We start from the raw sequence: 16,516 nt of genomic DNA, 5'->3' as shown, positions 1-16,516 counted from the left end.
AATTATTAGTGGAAATTTTTAGAAGCACTTTTTTAATGAAATTGATTAGTTATAAAATTAAAAAAAAAATTGACAGCTGTCAGCTGACTTCAGTGTCATAATTTTTTTAGAGCTTTTAAAATAAATTTATAAAAATTAAAGTAGCAGATATTAAATAATTTTTAGAATTTTTATAAGAAATTGAGTGAAAAAGAAAATTGACATGTAGAAATTTAAAATATTATTTTTCTAAATAAAAAAATAAAAAATGCAATTTTTTAAAAACAATTTTTTACACCAAATTTCTTCATTAAATAAAAATTAAAAAATATGACATTAAAGTTAGCAGTCACTAGAGAATTTTTTAATTTTTTTTAACAAACAAATTTGTTAAAAAAAATTACTTTTAAAAAATTGCATTTTTCAATTTTTTAAATTTCTACAAGTCAATTTTTTTCTTCTAATTTTTTTTGCCATAATTTATTTAGAAAAAAAAATTCTAAAAATTATTAAATATCTGCTAAATTTATTTTCATTAAAAAAATTGTTAAATCAGCTGACTTTAATATCATAATAAATTTTTCTAGCTGTAATTAATATATTAAAAAACTTCTAAAAATTATCACACGTCAAAATAAAAAAAAAAATTTTTTTTGACATTTAAACAATTTAATATTAACAGAGCAGCAAAAACTATCAAGCAAGTGCTGCCTCTAAGACCCTTAAAAAACACTTGGACAAGTTGTAAACACAGAGAAGAAAAACTAAACCGCGAGTAATATTTTTTTTCTCCGCAATTGGCAGCAGTGGTGAGGTCATCGCACGTTGGACGCGCCCGTAACCGGTTCAAGCCGACTCGCTTCGGAGTTTAACGAAGCCACCCGAACTCCAGGACTCAGTGATTCGCTTTATTATTTCACTAACCCACCGGTCTGACGCGACTAGTTCTCCAGCTCCGTTTTATTTTTTAACCAGCTTAATATACGTTGTACGTAATACACGAGTGCAAGAAGTGGAGTTTAAGTTTTTTAATTTAACAATTACTTATCGGTAAATACTATTGTGATTGTTCTGCCTATAAAATAAAATAAAAAAAGTGGGCTCGAATTTTAAATATAATTTTTAAATTTACGAATTTAAATATCCAGATTTTTACAAATAAAAAAAAAAGAATTAATTAAATAAATAATAATTTTATAATAAAATGCATAAAAAATCGAGCCGCGAAAAATAAACAGCAGTTGACATATCACAGCGGACTTGAACGACATGCTGCGGCTGCGAGTGACGGTATCAGACATTTACGGTAATATAAATCGGCATTGTATCGAAGTTAACGCGCGAACAAATAAAATAAAAAAGTTATAATTAAAAATTAAAGAAGCAATATTTTAATTCCATTGAAAGGAATTATTGATTCTGGACTGTGGAAATTTTTGGAGCAATTTAATGTGTCAGAGAGGTTAAAACCCATGTACTTATAACACTACTATATACATATCTATGTGCATCAACACGAGTGTATAAAACGTTTGATTTTATATTTAAATCTTTCATGAAAGTGAAAGGTAAGGTGGAGTTCCGTAAGTGAAGTGTTAATTGTACGTCCAGGCATATTGAATTTGTTCGGTGGACTAGTAATAGTTATTTAACCTGGAATAGTTTATTTAATAATCAAGATGCTGAAATTCATCCGTGGGAAAGGCCAACAGCCAACGGCGGAACGTCAAAAATTGCAGAAGGATCTTTTTGCGTTTAGAAAGGTAACTAATAATAATCCTGGGTTCTGTTAGGTTTATTAAACCGCAGCTGGAATGCCGAGACCGCTGCAACGACGCCCCAGTCTATCGCGTGTCAATTCTCAGGTGCTCTTTTTCGTCTTTGTCATCCAAATTTACTTTTTTTTAATTATTAATTCAATATTTTTTGGTAATTATTGAATGAAAATTAAGTTAGTTGACTTGGAAAAATTTTTAGAATTTTTTTTATTGACAAAATTATTAATAAAAAATTTTTATAAGTCGAAAATTTGATAAATAATAAGTGCAATTTTTTAAAAATATTTCTTTGTTTTAATTTAAATAATTAAAAAAAAAAATAAAAGCGCCAGCTAACTCTAGTGTTATATTAAACGCTCCAAAATAAATATGAAAATTAAGTTAGCTATTTAAAAAATTTTTAGAATTTTTTTTTATTGACTAAATTATTAATAAAAAATTTTTATTTGTAGAAAATTAAAAAAATTATAAGTGCAATTTTTTTATAATATTTTTTTGTTATAATTTAATGAATTAAAAAAATTAAAAAGCGCCAGCTAATTTTAATGTTATATTAAAAGATAAAAATTAACTGAGTCGACAATTAAAAATTTTTAGAATTTTTTTTATTCAAAAAATTTATTCAAAAAATATTGAAAAAAAAAATTTTATTTATAAAAAACTTAAAAAACTACAAGTGCAATTTTTAAAAAATATTTTTTTGTTCTAATTTAAGAAAAGAAAACAAAATAAAAAAAATTAGAAACATCAGCTAACTTTAGTATTATTATTATTAAACGCTCCAAAAAAAATTAGTCGAGTTTTTTAAGTACTTTTTAATAAGAAAAAATTTTAAATAATTTCAATTAAAATATTTAAAATTAATCCAATGTAAAATTTTTTTATTCTTTTTGATTTATTAAATTAGATTAAAAAAATATTTTTTAAAAGTTGCATTTCAAACTTTTTACAAATCAATTTTTTTTGTAATAATTTTTTTAATAAAAAAAATTCTAGAAATTTTTAAATGTCGGCTCAGTTAATTTTCATGAATAATTATCAAGATTTAAAGTATTATTTTTAAAAGCAAAAATGGAGTAGAGCAATTGTTAATAAATCATGAATTTAAATATGTATTTTAATATCAGGCTGATTAAAATTAATCTAAAAATTTTAGCTTATTATCAATGAACGCGTAAACGTGGCCTCCTTAGGATCAACAGGTCCTTAAAAAATCAAATTTTTTTTAAAAATAAATTTCTAAATTAAAAATAGTTAATTTGATAATTATCTAATAGATATAACACGCCTACTATTTTATTAACGATTGAACGTTCCCACACGATCGATAAAACACACTAATCCATGTCAGTTTTATTATTTAATCTATAATAGTAAAAAATTCTGTATACATTATCATAAGCAAATATTTTTTCGTTTTGTTATGATAATAAATTTTAAAAATATATAGTTTAAGAATAAACAGTCGTTACTTATCAATCGGTATCTAGATAATTGAACGACAAAGACCGTAAACAGTTTCGAAAAATAGTATCTTATCAACCTTACACCTGGATAAGGATCTTAGATAAATAAACTTGTTTAAATTTTAAAATAGAAATAGAATTCGGGAAAATTTTTTAAATAAAATTAAAGTTAAGTATTTTTCCAACAAGAGTCAGGTAGAATTGCCAGGAAATATATTTAGCAGGTATAAAATCCTAACTCAAAGTTGTCTAACCGTAAACTGCCACCCAGTTGGTCCAAGGGGACTTAAATATTTGTTTTTTCATTTTCTACTCGTTTTCTACGTCCCCTTTTAGCTTTTTATGCATGGCAAGGCTTTGTCCCGCGCAACATGATATTTGCGTCCAAAGATGCAGTTTTACAATATAACTTTTTTATTTTTTTTCTTCAGGAGAGATTTATTATTATTATTCTAGTTTTTTAAATCTTGGATTCTTCTTTTCAAGTCTCTCCATTAGATATTCCATAATATTTCTATTTGACGGTCTCTTATTTTTATTCTACATTTATTTAGATTTTTTATTCGCCGAGATAAACTTTTGGATAATACTGAATAGAAGGTTACGAGGAGAACAGGAATTAAGGAACGTCAGACCATAAATTATCAGCTAGTGAGTCATCGTATCGATGAGCCATCGAGCATGTACTTTCCATTTTCATTAGGTATATTTCAAATTGTCCATTTGACAAAATATCAAATCATACATCATTAATTTCATATGGTTTTATTGTTTGTAATATATTTTGTCTTTCGCAATCTATTTAATGTGAAGCTATTGAGCAATTTACTCAGAAGAAATCGAAGTAATTTTTTAACAATAAATTAGTTTTATTTCTTTTTAAATTACTATTTTCATTTACGAGCTGAATTTATCTATTTACAAATTTATTTATTACAACTAGCAACCTGCTGTCACTATGTGAAACTAAATGAATAAAATTTTGCTATTAAATAATGAATTTTGATAAATTATACTGTATTTTCTTAACAATTGACATTTTTAAAGATATAAGCTCATCCCGGCGTTACACTCATCAAGAGCTTTCATTTGAGTACCCACATCAATTTTTCATATATTTTTCACATATTTATATATATAAATATATAAAATATATGAAAAATTGATGTGGGTACTCAAATGAAAGGTCTTGATGAGTATAATGTCGGAATGAGCTTTTATCTTGAAAAATGTCAATAGTTCACAAGATACAAGGTCATTTCTTAAATATTGATATTTTTAAAGATGTAAGCTCATCCCGATGTTACACTCATCAAGAGCTTTCATTTGAGTACCCACATGCATTTTCATATATTTATATATATAATATATATAAATATATGAAAAATTAATGTGGGTACTCAAATGAAAGGTCTTGATGAGTGCAACATCGGGATGAGCTTATATCTTGAAAAATGTCAATAGTTCACAAGATACTAGGTCATTTCTTAAATACTTATATTTTTAAAGATGTAAGTTCATCTCGATTTTACACTTATCAAGAGCTTTCATTTGAGTACCCACATGAATTTTCGATATATTTTTCATATAAACATATATATATAATATATATAAATATATAAAATATATGAAAAATTGATGTGGGTACTCAAATGAAAGATCTCGATGAGTGTAGCATCGGGATGAGCTTATATCTTGACAAATGTCAATAGTCCACGAGATATAAGGTCATTTCTTAATTATATATCTAGAGATAGAGATTTTTTGAATGCAGCCTAAATATTTATAATAATTAATTAAAAAAAAAAATTAATATTTAAAAAAAACATTTCAAGTTAAAGCAATGAAATCTTATTTATTTAATATTCATTCCGCGAATTAAATAGATTGCTAGTCATCTCAAGCTAAGTAATTAAATTGATATAAATATTATAAATTACACTTCATCCAATTGCTCAGCTTTTTTTACTTGTTTATCAACAACTCATTCTCTATCACCTCAATTATTCGTTGACATTTGCGGTGAAAAAAAAAAAAAAAAACAATTACTTCACAAAGGACTTGTGTTATTTTGTTTAAAGCATGCATTGCATTGGAAAATAATTGTGCTCTTTGTACGTTTCTTGTGAAACAGCAGTTTAAAATCCGCAATATAAATATTTCACATGCGCTCCAACCGGTCTCGTAATAGGTTTATGTTTAAAAAATATCGAATAATAAACAGCTAAAAAAATAACTTATATCGCATTTTATTTGACACATTATTTATGATTGCCTAATCCGATGATAAAGTCGTTTAAGTTCAGTGGCACTTAAAATATTTACTTTATCAATATCTTTAAGAAATATATATCTAATTAAATGTCCAGTTTTATCAATTAAGCTATCGAGAGATTTGTCAGTTCTCGTAAAAACTAAAATAGACCAACAAGATAAAATTATTTAGAGTAAAAAATATTTTATTGCTTTGAATTATGGAGGCTCATAAAGACATAATATTTAATATTATCTTGTATACTTTATTTTATCGAGTGATATTTTTAATAATACATTTAAAAATTTTTTTTCTTTTTTTTCAGACAGTCCAACATGGATTTCCAAACAAGCCAACAGCCTTGGCTTGGGACCCTAGCTTGAGGCTGATGATAATCGGTACAGCATCTGGAGCTATCAAAGTGTATCCTTTTGTACCACATACATTTAGTATAATTTATTTATTTTTTGTGTTTTATTATGTTAAATTGCACTGTACTTTCTTAAATATTGACATTTTTGAAAGTATAAGCTCATCTCGATGTTACACTCATCAAGAGCTTTCATTTGAGTACCCACATCAATTTTTTATATATTTTTCATATATTTATGTATATAATATATATAAATATATAAAATATATGAAAAATTGATGTGGGTATTCAAATGAAAGGTCTCGATAAGTGTAACATTGAGATGAGCTTATATCTTGAAAAATGTCGATAGTTCACAAGATACAAGGTCGTTTCTTAATTACGTTAAATTGCACTGTACTTTCTCAAATATTGACATTTTTGAAAGTATAAACTCATCCCAATGTTACACACATCAAGAGCTTTCATTTGAGTACCCACATGCATTTTGATATATTTTTCATATATTTATATATATAATATATGAAATGTATGAAAAATTGATGTGGGTACTCAAATGAAAGGTCTCGATGAGTTTAATGTCAGGATGAGCTTATGTCTTTAAAAATGTCATTATTTCACAAGATACAAGTTAATTTCTTCATAATGTATCTAAATATGAAAAAAAAATTAAAAATGTCAGCTAACTTTAGTATTATTAATTAATAATTATTTAGTATCATTATTGTTAATAAGTAGAATGAGAATTTACCCGGCGAAAGTTCACACATAAAACCAGGGTCGTTGTATTACATTTAGCGATATATCACCGCGAAATTTAGCGGCTGAAAGGAGAGGCGTGAATCTAAATTTAGAGTCAATGTTTCGAAAAATAAAACCTAACTTTAAATTATTTTCATTACCACTACTACATCTACTACTCATGCTAGTTTATTTATTAGTTTTTCTCGTGTTATTGAATAAAATTCGTTTGCATTGTTAATTTTGATCACGTTTTGTGTACAATTAGTATTTGTAATGATAATGATATCATTATATGTATTTTTAAATTATCTGTATTGTATTTTATAATATTATGTTACAAGAGACACGAGTTAAGGAATAAAACATATGTACGCGGTACTTAGGTTTGAGAGACGCTGCTCATAATTATTCGTAGTGTAGTTGTTGGAGTAGAGTGAGAGTCGAATGACGCGAAAGCGCAACAATGTGTTTCATCCGCGTATTTTTTATTTTTTTTAATACTTATGCTTAATATCTTTTTTTTATGATTACAATTATTAAGACTTAAGTTATTAGTACTTAAGCTATTTATTTTAATTTAATTAAATTAATCTGCAATAATTAATTTTATTAGTTTTTTTATTGATAATAACTATTGGAATTAATTTTAATTTTTTTAATCTATTTTTGGAATTAGTATGATCCTTAATTTAAATAAAACAGATTTGGAAGACCTGGAGTGGAGTTTTATGGACAACATGCGACGGAGAGCGGAGAAATTGCAGTCACTAAAATTATACCTCTGCCAAATGAGGTAAAATCTGAGATTATATGATAGTAATCTCATTATAAATTAGTATTAAAAATAGTACTTATATTTTGTAACTTGTATTTAATCTGTTAAAGACTAATATAACATTTCATCGCGATTCTTTGTTCGCAAGAATCGCAAGCTAACGGTAAATGTCCGGTTCACGTGACGTTTAAATTATAAAATACTTTCCGCTAGTCTATGCGTGTATTATTTTAAACATATGTGTCAAAAATTTTTTTATGATTCTAATATCTATATATATAATAAAAATGATACATACATAAAAATATATAAAACGGGGGTTTAAAATATTTAAAAAGAAAAGTAAATATTTTATTAAAAATTATTTAATTTCTTTTCTATTTTTAAATGACTAATTTAAAAATTTTATTTATTAATAAATTAATTTAACTAATTTATTTAAAAATTTATTAATAAATAAAATTTTAAAATTAATTTGTCATTAAAAAATTAAATAAATTAATTTTAAATATTTTTTTCAAGCTATTGCAATAAATAATTATAAAAATTAAAATTAAATTTAAAATAGATAAAAAGTGTTGATGTTAAAAACTTTTCTCAAGGCATGAGAATAAATTTTAATTGTTAAAATAAAATCCATAGTCTAAGTACATATTGTCTGATTGGGAATGAAGTTGGCGCGTGCGAGTATTCTCCCTGACAATAATAACAACGAAGCCTTAAAGGGGTGTTGTATATTTGAGTGTTGTTTGTTTAAAGAATCACACGCGCAGAAACGCGATATACCGCCTTACTTGATGTTCCGGTTGCAAGAATTCAGTAAAGTAAGGATTGCATAACTCAAAGGGACGCGAACATGCAACTCTGGTATATAATATACTACCATACACTAGGGACACGTTAATGTACAAGCATTCGAATGTTTACTATTGCAATCTCTCAAAGTAAGAGGAAAAAGGAGTAAATAAAATGTACGGAAAAAAAGATAATAGCAAACCGTGTATGAATGTCTGGATCGAGTAAAAAGTACGTTCATCCATGTGTTTAGATACGCACTGATGTGCATGACAGGCACACGTGCGATTAAAAGCCTATATTATTTTTTATATATTGTTTACTATATATACTGTATTCTCATTTATTAAGTTACTCTTGCGGTATTCAATTTATAATTTATCGTATCATAATATTTACATTTTCTTTAATATTTTATTCGTACCGCATTGACGTCAGAGTAGTTTTATGTGCAATATAACAATACAAGTAGTACGAACTATGAGTATACTGATTTTTTAACTGGATAAGACTAATTAGATCGTTACATTTGGATTAACACATTTCTACTAGGTCAGAGAATAAAATTATGTGATTTTATTTAAGTTGAAAATACTGTAAATATTTATTTAATTATTTATATACTAGCAGACTTGCAGTTACTATGTGAATAATAAATAAATAAAATTTTGCTTTATTAATAATAAATTTTATTAAATTGCACTGTACTTTTTTAAATATTGACGTATTTAAAGATATAAGCTCATCTCGATGTTACTCTCATCAAGAGCTTTCATTTGAGTACCCACATGCATTTTCGATATATTTGTCATATATACATATATATATAATATATATAAATATATAAAATATAGATGTGGGTACTCAAATGAAAGGTCTCGATGAGTGTAACATCGGGATAAGCTTATATCTTTAAAAATGTTAATAGTTCACAAGATATTTGTTAAATTGCACTGTACTTTCTTAACTATTGACATTTTTAAAGATATAAGCTCATCCTGATGTTATACTCGTCAAGACCTTTCATTTGAATATCCACATGTATTTTTGATATATTTATCATATATTTATATATATAAATATATAAAATATATGAAACATTGATGTGAGTACTCAAATGAAAGGTCTCGATGAGTGTAATATCAAGATGAGCTTATATCTTTAAAAATGTTAATACTTCACGAGATACAAGGTCATTTCTTAATTATGTATCTAGAGATAGAAAATTTCCGAATGCAGCCTAAATATTTATAAATCTAATTTAATTTTTTAAAAAATTAATAAATTAATAAAAAATTTTATTAATTTTACTTAGTAAATTTTTTTATTCTAGGGTCGAGTGGTATCTCTATGCGATGACAACTCATTACATCTGTGGGAAATTAATGAAAATTCCCTTGTCGAAACCAAGTCACTATCGCTGGAGGGTAAACTAAAAAAAATCTCCGCCATGTGTCTTGAATCAAGTGGCGAGCATCTGTTACTTGGTACCGAAGGTGGAAATATTTATCTACTTGACGTAAAAACATTTACAATGACAGACAATATAATCTACCAAGACGTAGTAATGCAAAAGTAAGTTATCAACATTTAAATTCAACATAAAAAACTAAAAAAAAAAAGTCAATAAATACTTACATTTTTAAAAATAATTATTACAGCGTTCCGGAAGATTATAAAAAAAATCCCGGCGCAGTGGAAGCTATCGCCGAGCAGCCGGGACACCCTGATAGCATCTTGATTGGCTACAATCGAGGATTGATGGTTTTGTGGAACAAAGCCACTCCTGGAGCTCAGCAGGTAAGAAAATAAATCTATAAAAAAAAAGGGTAGTTAGATTAATTAACAATCATTAATATAAATATTAAGTAATACTATTAATTCGCTTAAAATTCTTACTGTTTGTGTCTGGTGGATTGGCGAACGTGTGAGTGCAGCTGATGGGTTTGTTTTCCCGTGCGCAGACATTCATATCAGCCCAGCAGTTGGAGTCAGTTCACTGGGTCTCTGAGAATAGATTTGTCTCTTCTCACAACGATGGGTCTTACGCGTTTTGGAGTCCTGGAAGTGACAATACCTCGGAACCAACAACTCTATACGGTCCTTTCCCGTGTAAAGCTGTCTCGAAAATTCTTGTCTACACCCTATCAGAGTAAGCAGACTTATGTTTTTATTTATTAGCAAAAACTATCCCTACATTCTATATAAATGTAGGGATAATTTAAAAATTTATCTTCCTTCATAATGAGTGTCATTCGTTCCATAGCGATGACGAAATTATTTTATTCTCCGGTGGAATGCCGCGTTCGAGTTACGGCGATCGACACACTATAACGGCGATGACAAAAACCAAGCATGTAGTCTTCGATTTGACGTCCAAGGTGATCGACTTTTTTGTCGTTACTTCCAAGGTTGATGAAGACAGCAAAGAGTCAAAATCTCCAGAAGCGCTGATTATCCTTGCAGAAGAGGAAATTATCGCGATTGATCTTACTGATCCTGATTGGAAAATGATGGCTTTGCCTTATCTAGTGTCACTTCATGCTAGTGCGGTAAAATATTTTATTTACTAAAATTAACAGTCGCTTGATCATTTTTTAATTTTATTAAAAAAAAAGTTATTTTTATAAAATTGCATTTTTTATTTTTTAAAATTTCTACGTCAATTTTTTTACCATAATTTATTTTTTAGAAAATTTAATAAATATATTAAATTAATTTTCATTAAATTTAACAGTCACTTGACAATTTTTTAATTTTATTTAAAAAAAAAAAATATTTTTAAAAAATTGTATTTTTAATTTTTTAAAATTTTTAAGTCAATTTTTTTGCCATAATTTATTTGTTAAGAAATTTTATAAATATCTTAAATTAGTTTTCATTAAAATTAGCAGTAGTCACTTGACAATTTTTTAATTTTATTAAAAAAAAGTTATTTTAAAAAATTGCATTTTTTTTTTATTTCTACGTCAATTTTTTTTGCCATAATTTATTTGTTGAATTTAATAAACATCTGGTAAATTAATTTTGATTAGCCAGCACTTGATCATTTTTTTATTTTAATTGACAAACAAATTATTTCCAAAAAATTATTTTTAAAAAATTGCAATTTTTATTTATTAAAATTTCTGTCAATTTAAAAAAAAAATTTTTTTGCTATAATTTATTTATTAAAAAAATGATTAAATATCTGCTCAATTAATTTTCATAAATCTATGAAATTAAAATTAGCAATCTTGAAAATTTTTTAATTTTTTTTTTTAACAAACAAATTTATTTTAAAAAATCATTAAAAAAAAATTACATTTTTATTTTATTAAAATTTCTACGTCAATTTTTTTTGCCATAATTTATTGATTAAAAAAATTAATAAAATAATCAAATATCTACTAAATTAATTTTCATCCTAAATTTAATAATCTTAATCTCCAAACATCTTATGAAATTAATTATCCTTCAGGTAACATGCTCGCAACACGTGCCGAACGTCCCCTCAGACTTATGGGAGTCGATAATATCATCCGGAAAATCCCAAACAGAGCATTTATACTCCAACAAAGAGTGGCCAATAGACGGTGGAATTTTGCTGTGCAAAAAACCACTCGAAACTGACAAACCAAGGTTCCGCGAACTATTGCTCACCGGTCACGAAGACGGAACAATTCGATTCTGGGACGCTTCTGACGTCGCGCTAAGACCTCTGTACAAATACAACTCATCCTTAATTTTCACCGGCGAACATTTAGACGTGCTCGAGCAGTCTCAAGAAGATGAAGAAGACGAGTGGCCGCCTTTCAGAAAAGTCGGCACATTTGATCCTTACTCAGACGATCCACGTCTGGCAGTAAAGAAAGTAATGCTCTGTCCGCTTTCCTCAACCGTGGTAGTCGCGGGTACTGCGGGTCATATTATCACCGCAAACATATCATCGGAGGCGACAACGAAGGAGATCAAAGCCGTGACTATGAACATAGTAAATGACCGCGACGGTTTCGTGTGGAAAGGCCACGACCACTTGCCAGTGAGAACCGAGTCTGTTTTATTTGGCGTAGGATTTCAACCACAGAGCTTAGTCCAGCTCTACCCTCCGGCCCAAGTAACAGCACTTGCTATCCACAGCGAGTGGGGATTGATTGCAGCAGGTACTGCTCACGGATTGGCAGTTTTTGATTACCTAAGAGGAAAGCCTGTCAGCGTTAAATGTACTCTAAATCCAAATGATTTGTCCGGATCTGGAGATACGCCGATCTCCAGAAGGAAGTCGTTTAAAAAATCATTGAGAGAGTCTTTTAGGAGACTGAGAAAAGGTCGCTCGCAGCGGCGACCAAATACAAATGCAAATACAAGTCCCACGCGGAACACGATAATAATCGCGGAAAAAAAGAAAGAAGTACCGGTGGCAGCTTCCCCAAGCGGAGATTTATCTCCAGTGGATATAAAACCAGTCGAACGACAAGTAGAAGCCCGTCCAGTGGACGACGCTTTGGGTTCAATGGTCCGTAGCGTTTATTTTGCTCGCAGCTTTATTATCAGCATGCAAAATACGACACCAACTCTTTGGGCCGGCACCAACAACGGTACTGTCTACGTATTCACGCTGGGTATTCCTCCAAGCGCTAGGCGGAACGAAGACGACGTTAATTGCACTCTTGGAAAAGAAATACAATTGAAGCATCGCGCTCCCGTGATTGCTATAACGATACTAGACGGGTCAAATGTTCCACTGCCGGAACCATTCGAGGTGGAAAAAGGCGTGACTACTGGACCGGACATGACCGCTCCTCATCGGGTTGTCATTGCCAGCGAAGAGCAATTCAAGATATTTAATCTACCTTCACTGAAACCTTTTTGCAAGTACAAGCTTACGGCTCATGAAGGTTCAAGAGTCCGCAAAACTGGTTTTGCCAAGTTCACGTGCCCTATTGAACCCTCCGGGACTCACGAAGAGACCTGTCTTCTCTGTCTGACTAATCTGGGGGATTGTCTGGTGCTCGGGATCCCGGAACTCAGGAGACAGATCAATGCTGCTGCGATCAAGAGGGAGGATATCAATGGCATTTCTTCGTTGACTTTTACTAAGTCTGGAGAAGCGCTTTATCTTCACTCGAGCTCGGAGTTGCAGCGTATTTCTGTGTCTGCTACTAAGAGTACTAGAGCACACTGTGCCTTAAATTTACCACCCAATGCAAGGTCAGTTCCTGAGCCTCCGACGCCTACTGAGGAAGTTCAAGATGAAGTTGTTGTTGAGGCTACAGCTGAGAAAGAAACTGAGGCGCAGGATAATGAGAGTACACCCGTGCCACGAATTGTTGAAAATGGCGTTGGATCAAGTAAGTTTTTTTTTTAATTTTTAAAAATGAATTTTTTTTTTAATTTTGAAAAAAAAAATTGTTTTTCTTAATTTTGAAAAAAAAAAATTTTTTTTTAATTAAAAAAGATTTTTTTTAATCTTTAAGAAAATTTTTTTTTTAATTTTAAAAATAAAATTTTTTTTTAATCTTAAAGAAATTTTTTTTTAATTTTAAAAATAAAATTTAAAAAAAAATTTTTTTTTATGTTTGGCTTATCTCAAGTGTTACTAAAAAAAAATTCACAAGTGCTTGGCATCCATAAAATACTAATTTATAACATGCCTTTTGTATTGTTAATTTTGCATTTCAATTAAAATAGATTTCCTGCCGATAGAATTAACAGAAAAAAAAATAGGATTAGTTACTCCCGAGTGAGCAGAGCAGATTAACATGGACTGAAAATAATGAATGATAATTAAATTTCGCAACTTTAAAACTTTTAGCACATAGCGGTGAAACGTCGAAAGACTCAACGTTGAGACCTGGAGCCAGCACCAATGATGTTAATGGTGATGATGACCGACAAGATCGCAGTTCAATTGGCGACATTACTATTGACAGTGTTAAAGACCATTTACTGTAAGTAACAATAAGTAATTTATATTACAGTAGAGTCTCGTTATGAGTCCTATTTGTTTTGGCTTATAACGCAACTCGACTGTACTTTAGCAGGCTTCTTAAGATTTATTTAATATTTTTTATTTATTTCGCCTAATTATTATCGTTGCCATGCTCTGGCAGTAACAGTTCACTTTTCAGAAATGCGACTTCTTCAGAGGATCTCCATAATCGACTAGCTGGGTTAAAAATGGAAGTTACGTCGCGTACATCAGAAATATCGACACAAAATCAATCGCTGGTTGTTAAAACAACTACTGTAATTTCGCAAACTTCTAGCAATGGAACTACCAATGGTGACGTTGAAACGACAGAGACCAGCGAATCCGAACAAGTGAACAGTAAGTTCTATTTTCTTCGGATTAAAATAATTTAAAGTTTTTTTTTTTTTTTTTTTTTTTTTTTTTTTTTTTTTTTTTTAATATTTCAGTAAATATCAGTAGTTTATAATATGAAAATTAATTTAGCAGATATTTAATAATTTTTTTAACAAATAAATTATGGCAAAAAAAAATTGACTTATAAACATTTTAAAAAATTACAAATGTAATTTTTTTAAATAATTTTTCAGAAAAAATTTATTTGTTAAATAAAATTAAAAAATTATCTAACTTTATTGTCATGTTTATAATACCCCAGTATTTTTTTATTTAGTATTCCATTATTTTTTTTAATAGTATAAAACTAGCATATTTTATAAACCTGTATGGTAATTTTTATTTTATTATTTTATTTATATAATTTATTCATAAAATAGGCACTTCAATAGAACGAGAAATACGCAGTGGTACTGAAACAACAACAACGCATGCTACTATTACACTTCCACCAAATGTAGAGGTCAGCTGATTTAAAATTTTATTTTATTTTATTTATTTATTACCAAATAAGTTATTTTTATTTTTTCATTTAATTTACACCCTCAACTTTATTGCTTTTGCTGTGTCTTCACTTATGTGTTGTCTGACATATTTGTACTTTATAAACACAAAAAAAAAAAAAATAATACTAATGATTTATTTTACAGATTAGTGCAGCCGATCTCGCAAATTTGGAAACTGTTCAAACCACTACAATAACAACAGAAAAATCTAAAACACCAGTGACAAGATCCGAAGAAGTTAGATCTTAAATATAAATAAAAAATGCTTCCATATTACAAAAACGAACCAATTTTTCCTTTGAAATAATGAAATTATTGTACAGTGCTATTACATAAATGCACAGGAGACACAGACAGCAGGACAAACAAACCCCGAACTGATAAGTGAACAAAAGTGTGTACACATACGATAGATAGAGTTTATACACCAATAGATTATATTTAAAATATTGAAAAAAAAGTCTAGATTTATACGCGAGTATAGTATTACATTTTAGGCAATAGCGTTTTAATTCTAACGCTGAATATTTTCATTTTTATTCAAGTACTAATTACCATTTTTTTATAATTTTATTTTTATTGTTAGAGTATGAAATACTTTAATTACTTTCACCACGGCCTATATCGCCTTGATATAATTTTGCATTTTATTAACTTGAATTTTAAAAGTTGATTATTTTCTAGATCAGTATTTTTAAAAATTTATAGCAGCTAACATGCTTTTTATTCAGTGTTTTTAATTACTTGTTTTTAATTATTAACTTGGTATATTTTAAATAGATTAATTATTTTATAAAATAAGATTTTAAATAAACAAAATGCAGGAATTTAAAACATTGAATTGAACAAATACAATACAATAAATTTACTAACGAATCACAAAATTTAAGCAAAAATATAGGATTAAAAAAATGTATATTTTTTATTCATGTTGCTTAATAATTAAGTCTCATTTCTTCTACACAAAATATAAAATGTATTTTAACGAATTTATAATTTACAAAGAAAAATTTTAAATTATCACCGTACATATTTACATTGCAAATAAATGTAATGAATTCACCAATTTCGATAGTAATCAAGAAATTACTATAACAATTGTTCGCACTTTAAATTGTTTAGCTTCCACTTATGCTTAGAATATTTTTTTTTACTATATATTATTTTTTTTATGTTAATTTACAACAATATGATTTTATTTGAAAAATAAAAACTTGTCTGTTGAAAATTTAATTGGACTTAATGATTGGGGCCTTTAATAGGCAGATATCTGTCAAGTTATCGAAAATAATTATCTGGCCAATCAGGTCCCTAATTACTAAATTAATTGTTGGTGTAATATATTAATGATAATTGATAATATTAAATGAATTGAAATTAATTAACACTGCCCAGCTAAGTACATAAACATTTTTGTAACTATTTAATGACTACCTGTTGTAACAACATCACTTTTACATTAAATGCTTACCTTTTATTATCTGTAATTCTTTACTAACA

The 16,516-nt window shown here is 28.1% G+C and overlaps 1 protein-coding gene across 3 annotated transcripts; it reads left to right on the top strand.

Moving 5' to 3' along the window:
* The first annotated feature begins 878 nt into the window (after nucleotides 1–878).
* LOC123265968 (lethal(2) giant larvae protein homolog 1) lies at nucleotides 879–16,493 on the top strand. Of its 3 annotated transcripts, none has more exons than XM_044729969.1 (12): nucleotides 879–1,742; nucleotides 5,803–5,900; nucleotides 7,297–7,387; nucleotides 9,498–9,739; nucleotides 9,826–9,964; nucleotides 10,129–10,316; nucleotides 10,431–10,716; nucleotides 11,625–13,494; nucleotides 13,959–14,094; nucleotides 14,275–14,474; nucleotides 14,891–14,973; nucleotides 15,161–16,493. In XM_044729969.1, the coding sequence occupies exons 1-12, from the start codon at nucleotides 1,659–1,661 to the stop codon at nucleotides 15,263–15,265; spliced, it is 3,522 nt and encodes a 1,173-aa protein (XP_044585904.1). In that variant the 5' UTR covers nucleotides 879–1,658; the 3' UTR covers nucleotides 15,266–16,493. The 3 variants fall into 3 exon arrangements, with proteins under 3 accessions (XP_044585904.1, XP_044585902.1, XP_044585901.1); XM_044729967.1 differs by having other exon boundaries at nucleotides 880–1,742; nucleotides 14,257–14,474; XM_044729966.1 differs by having other exon boundaries at nucleotides 880–1,742; nucleotides 10,102–10,316; nucleotides 14,257–14,474.
* The last annotated feature ends 23 nt before the right edge of the window (nucleotides 16,494–16,516 follow it).

The sequence above is a fragment of the Cotesia glomerata genome, linkage group LG5 (genome assembly GCF_020080835.1).
Source record: "Cotesia glomerata isolate CgM1 linkage group LG5, MPM_Cglom_v2.3, whole genome shotgun sequence".
Classification (NCBI taxonomy): domain Eukaryota; kingdom Metazoa; phylum Arthropoda; class Insecta; order Hymenoptera; family Braconidae; genus Cotesia; species Cotesia glomerata.
The sequence above is the reverse complement of the archived record's forward strand: the minus strand, read 5'-3'. Positions and strand labels throughout refer to the sequence as shown.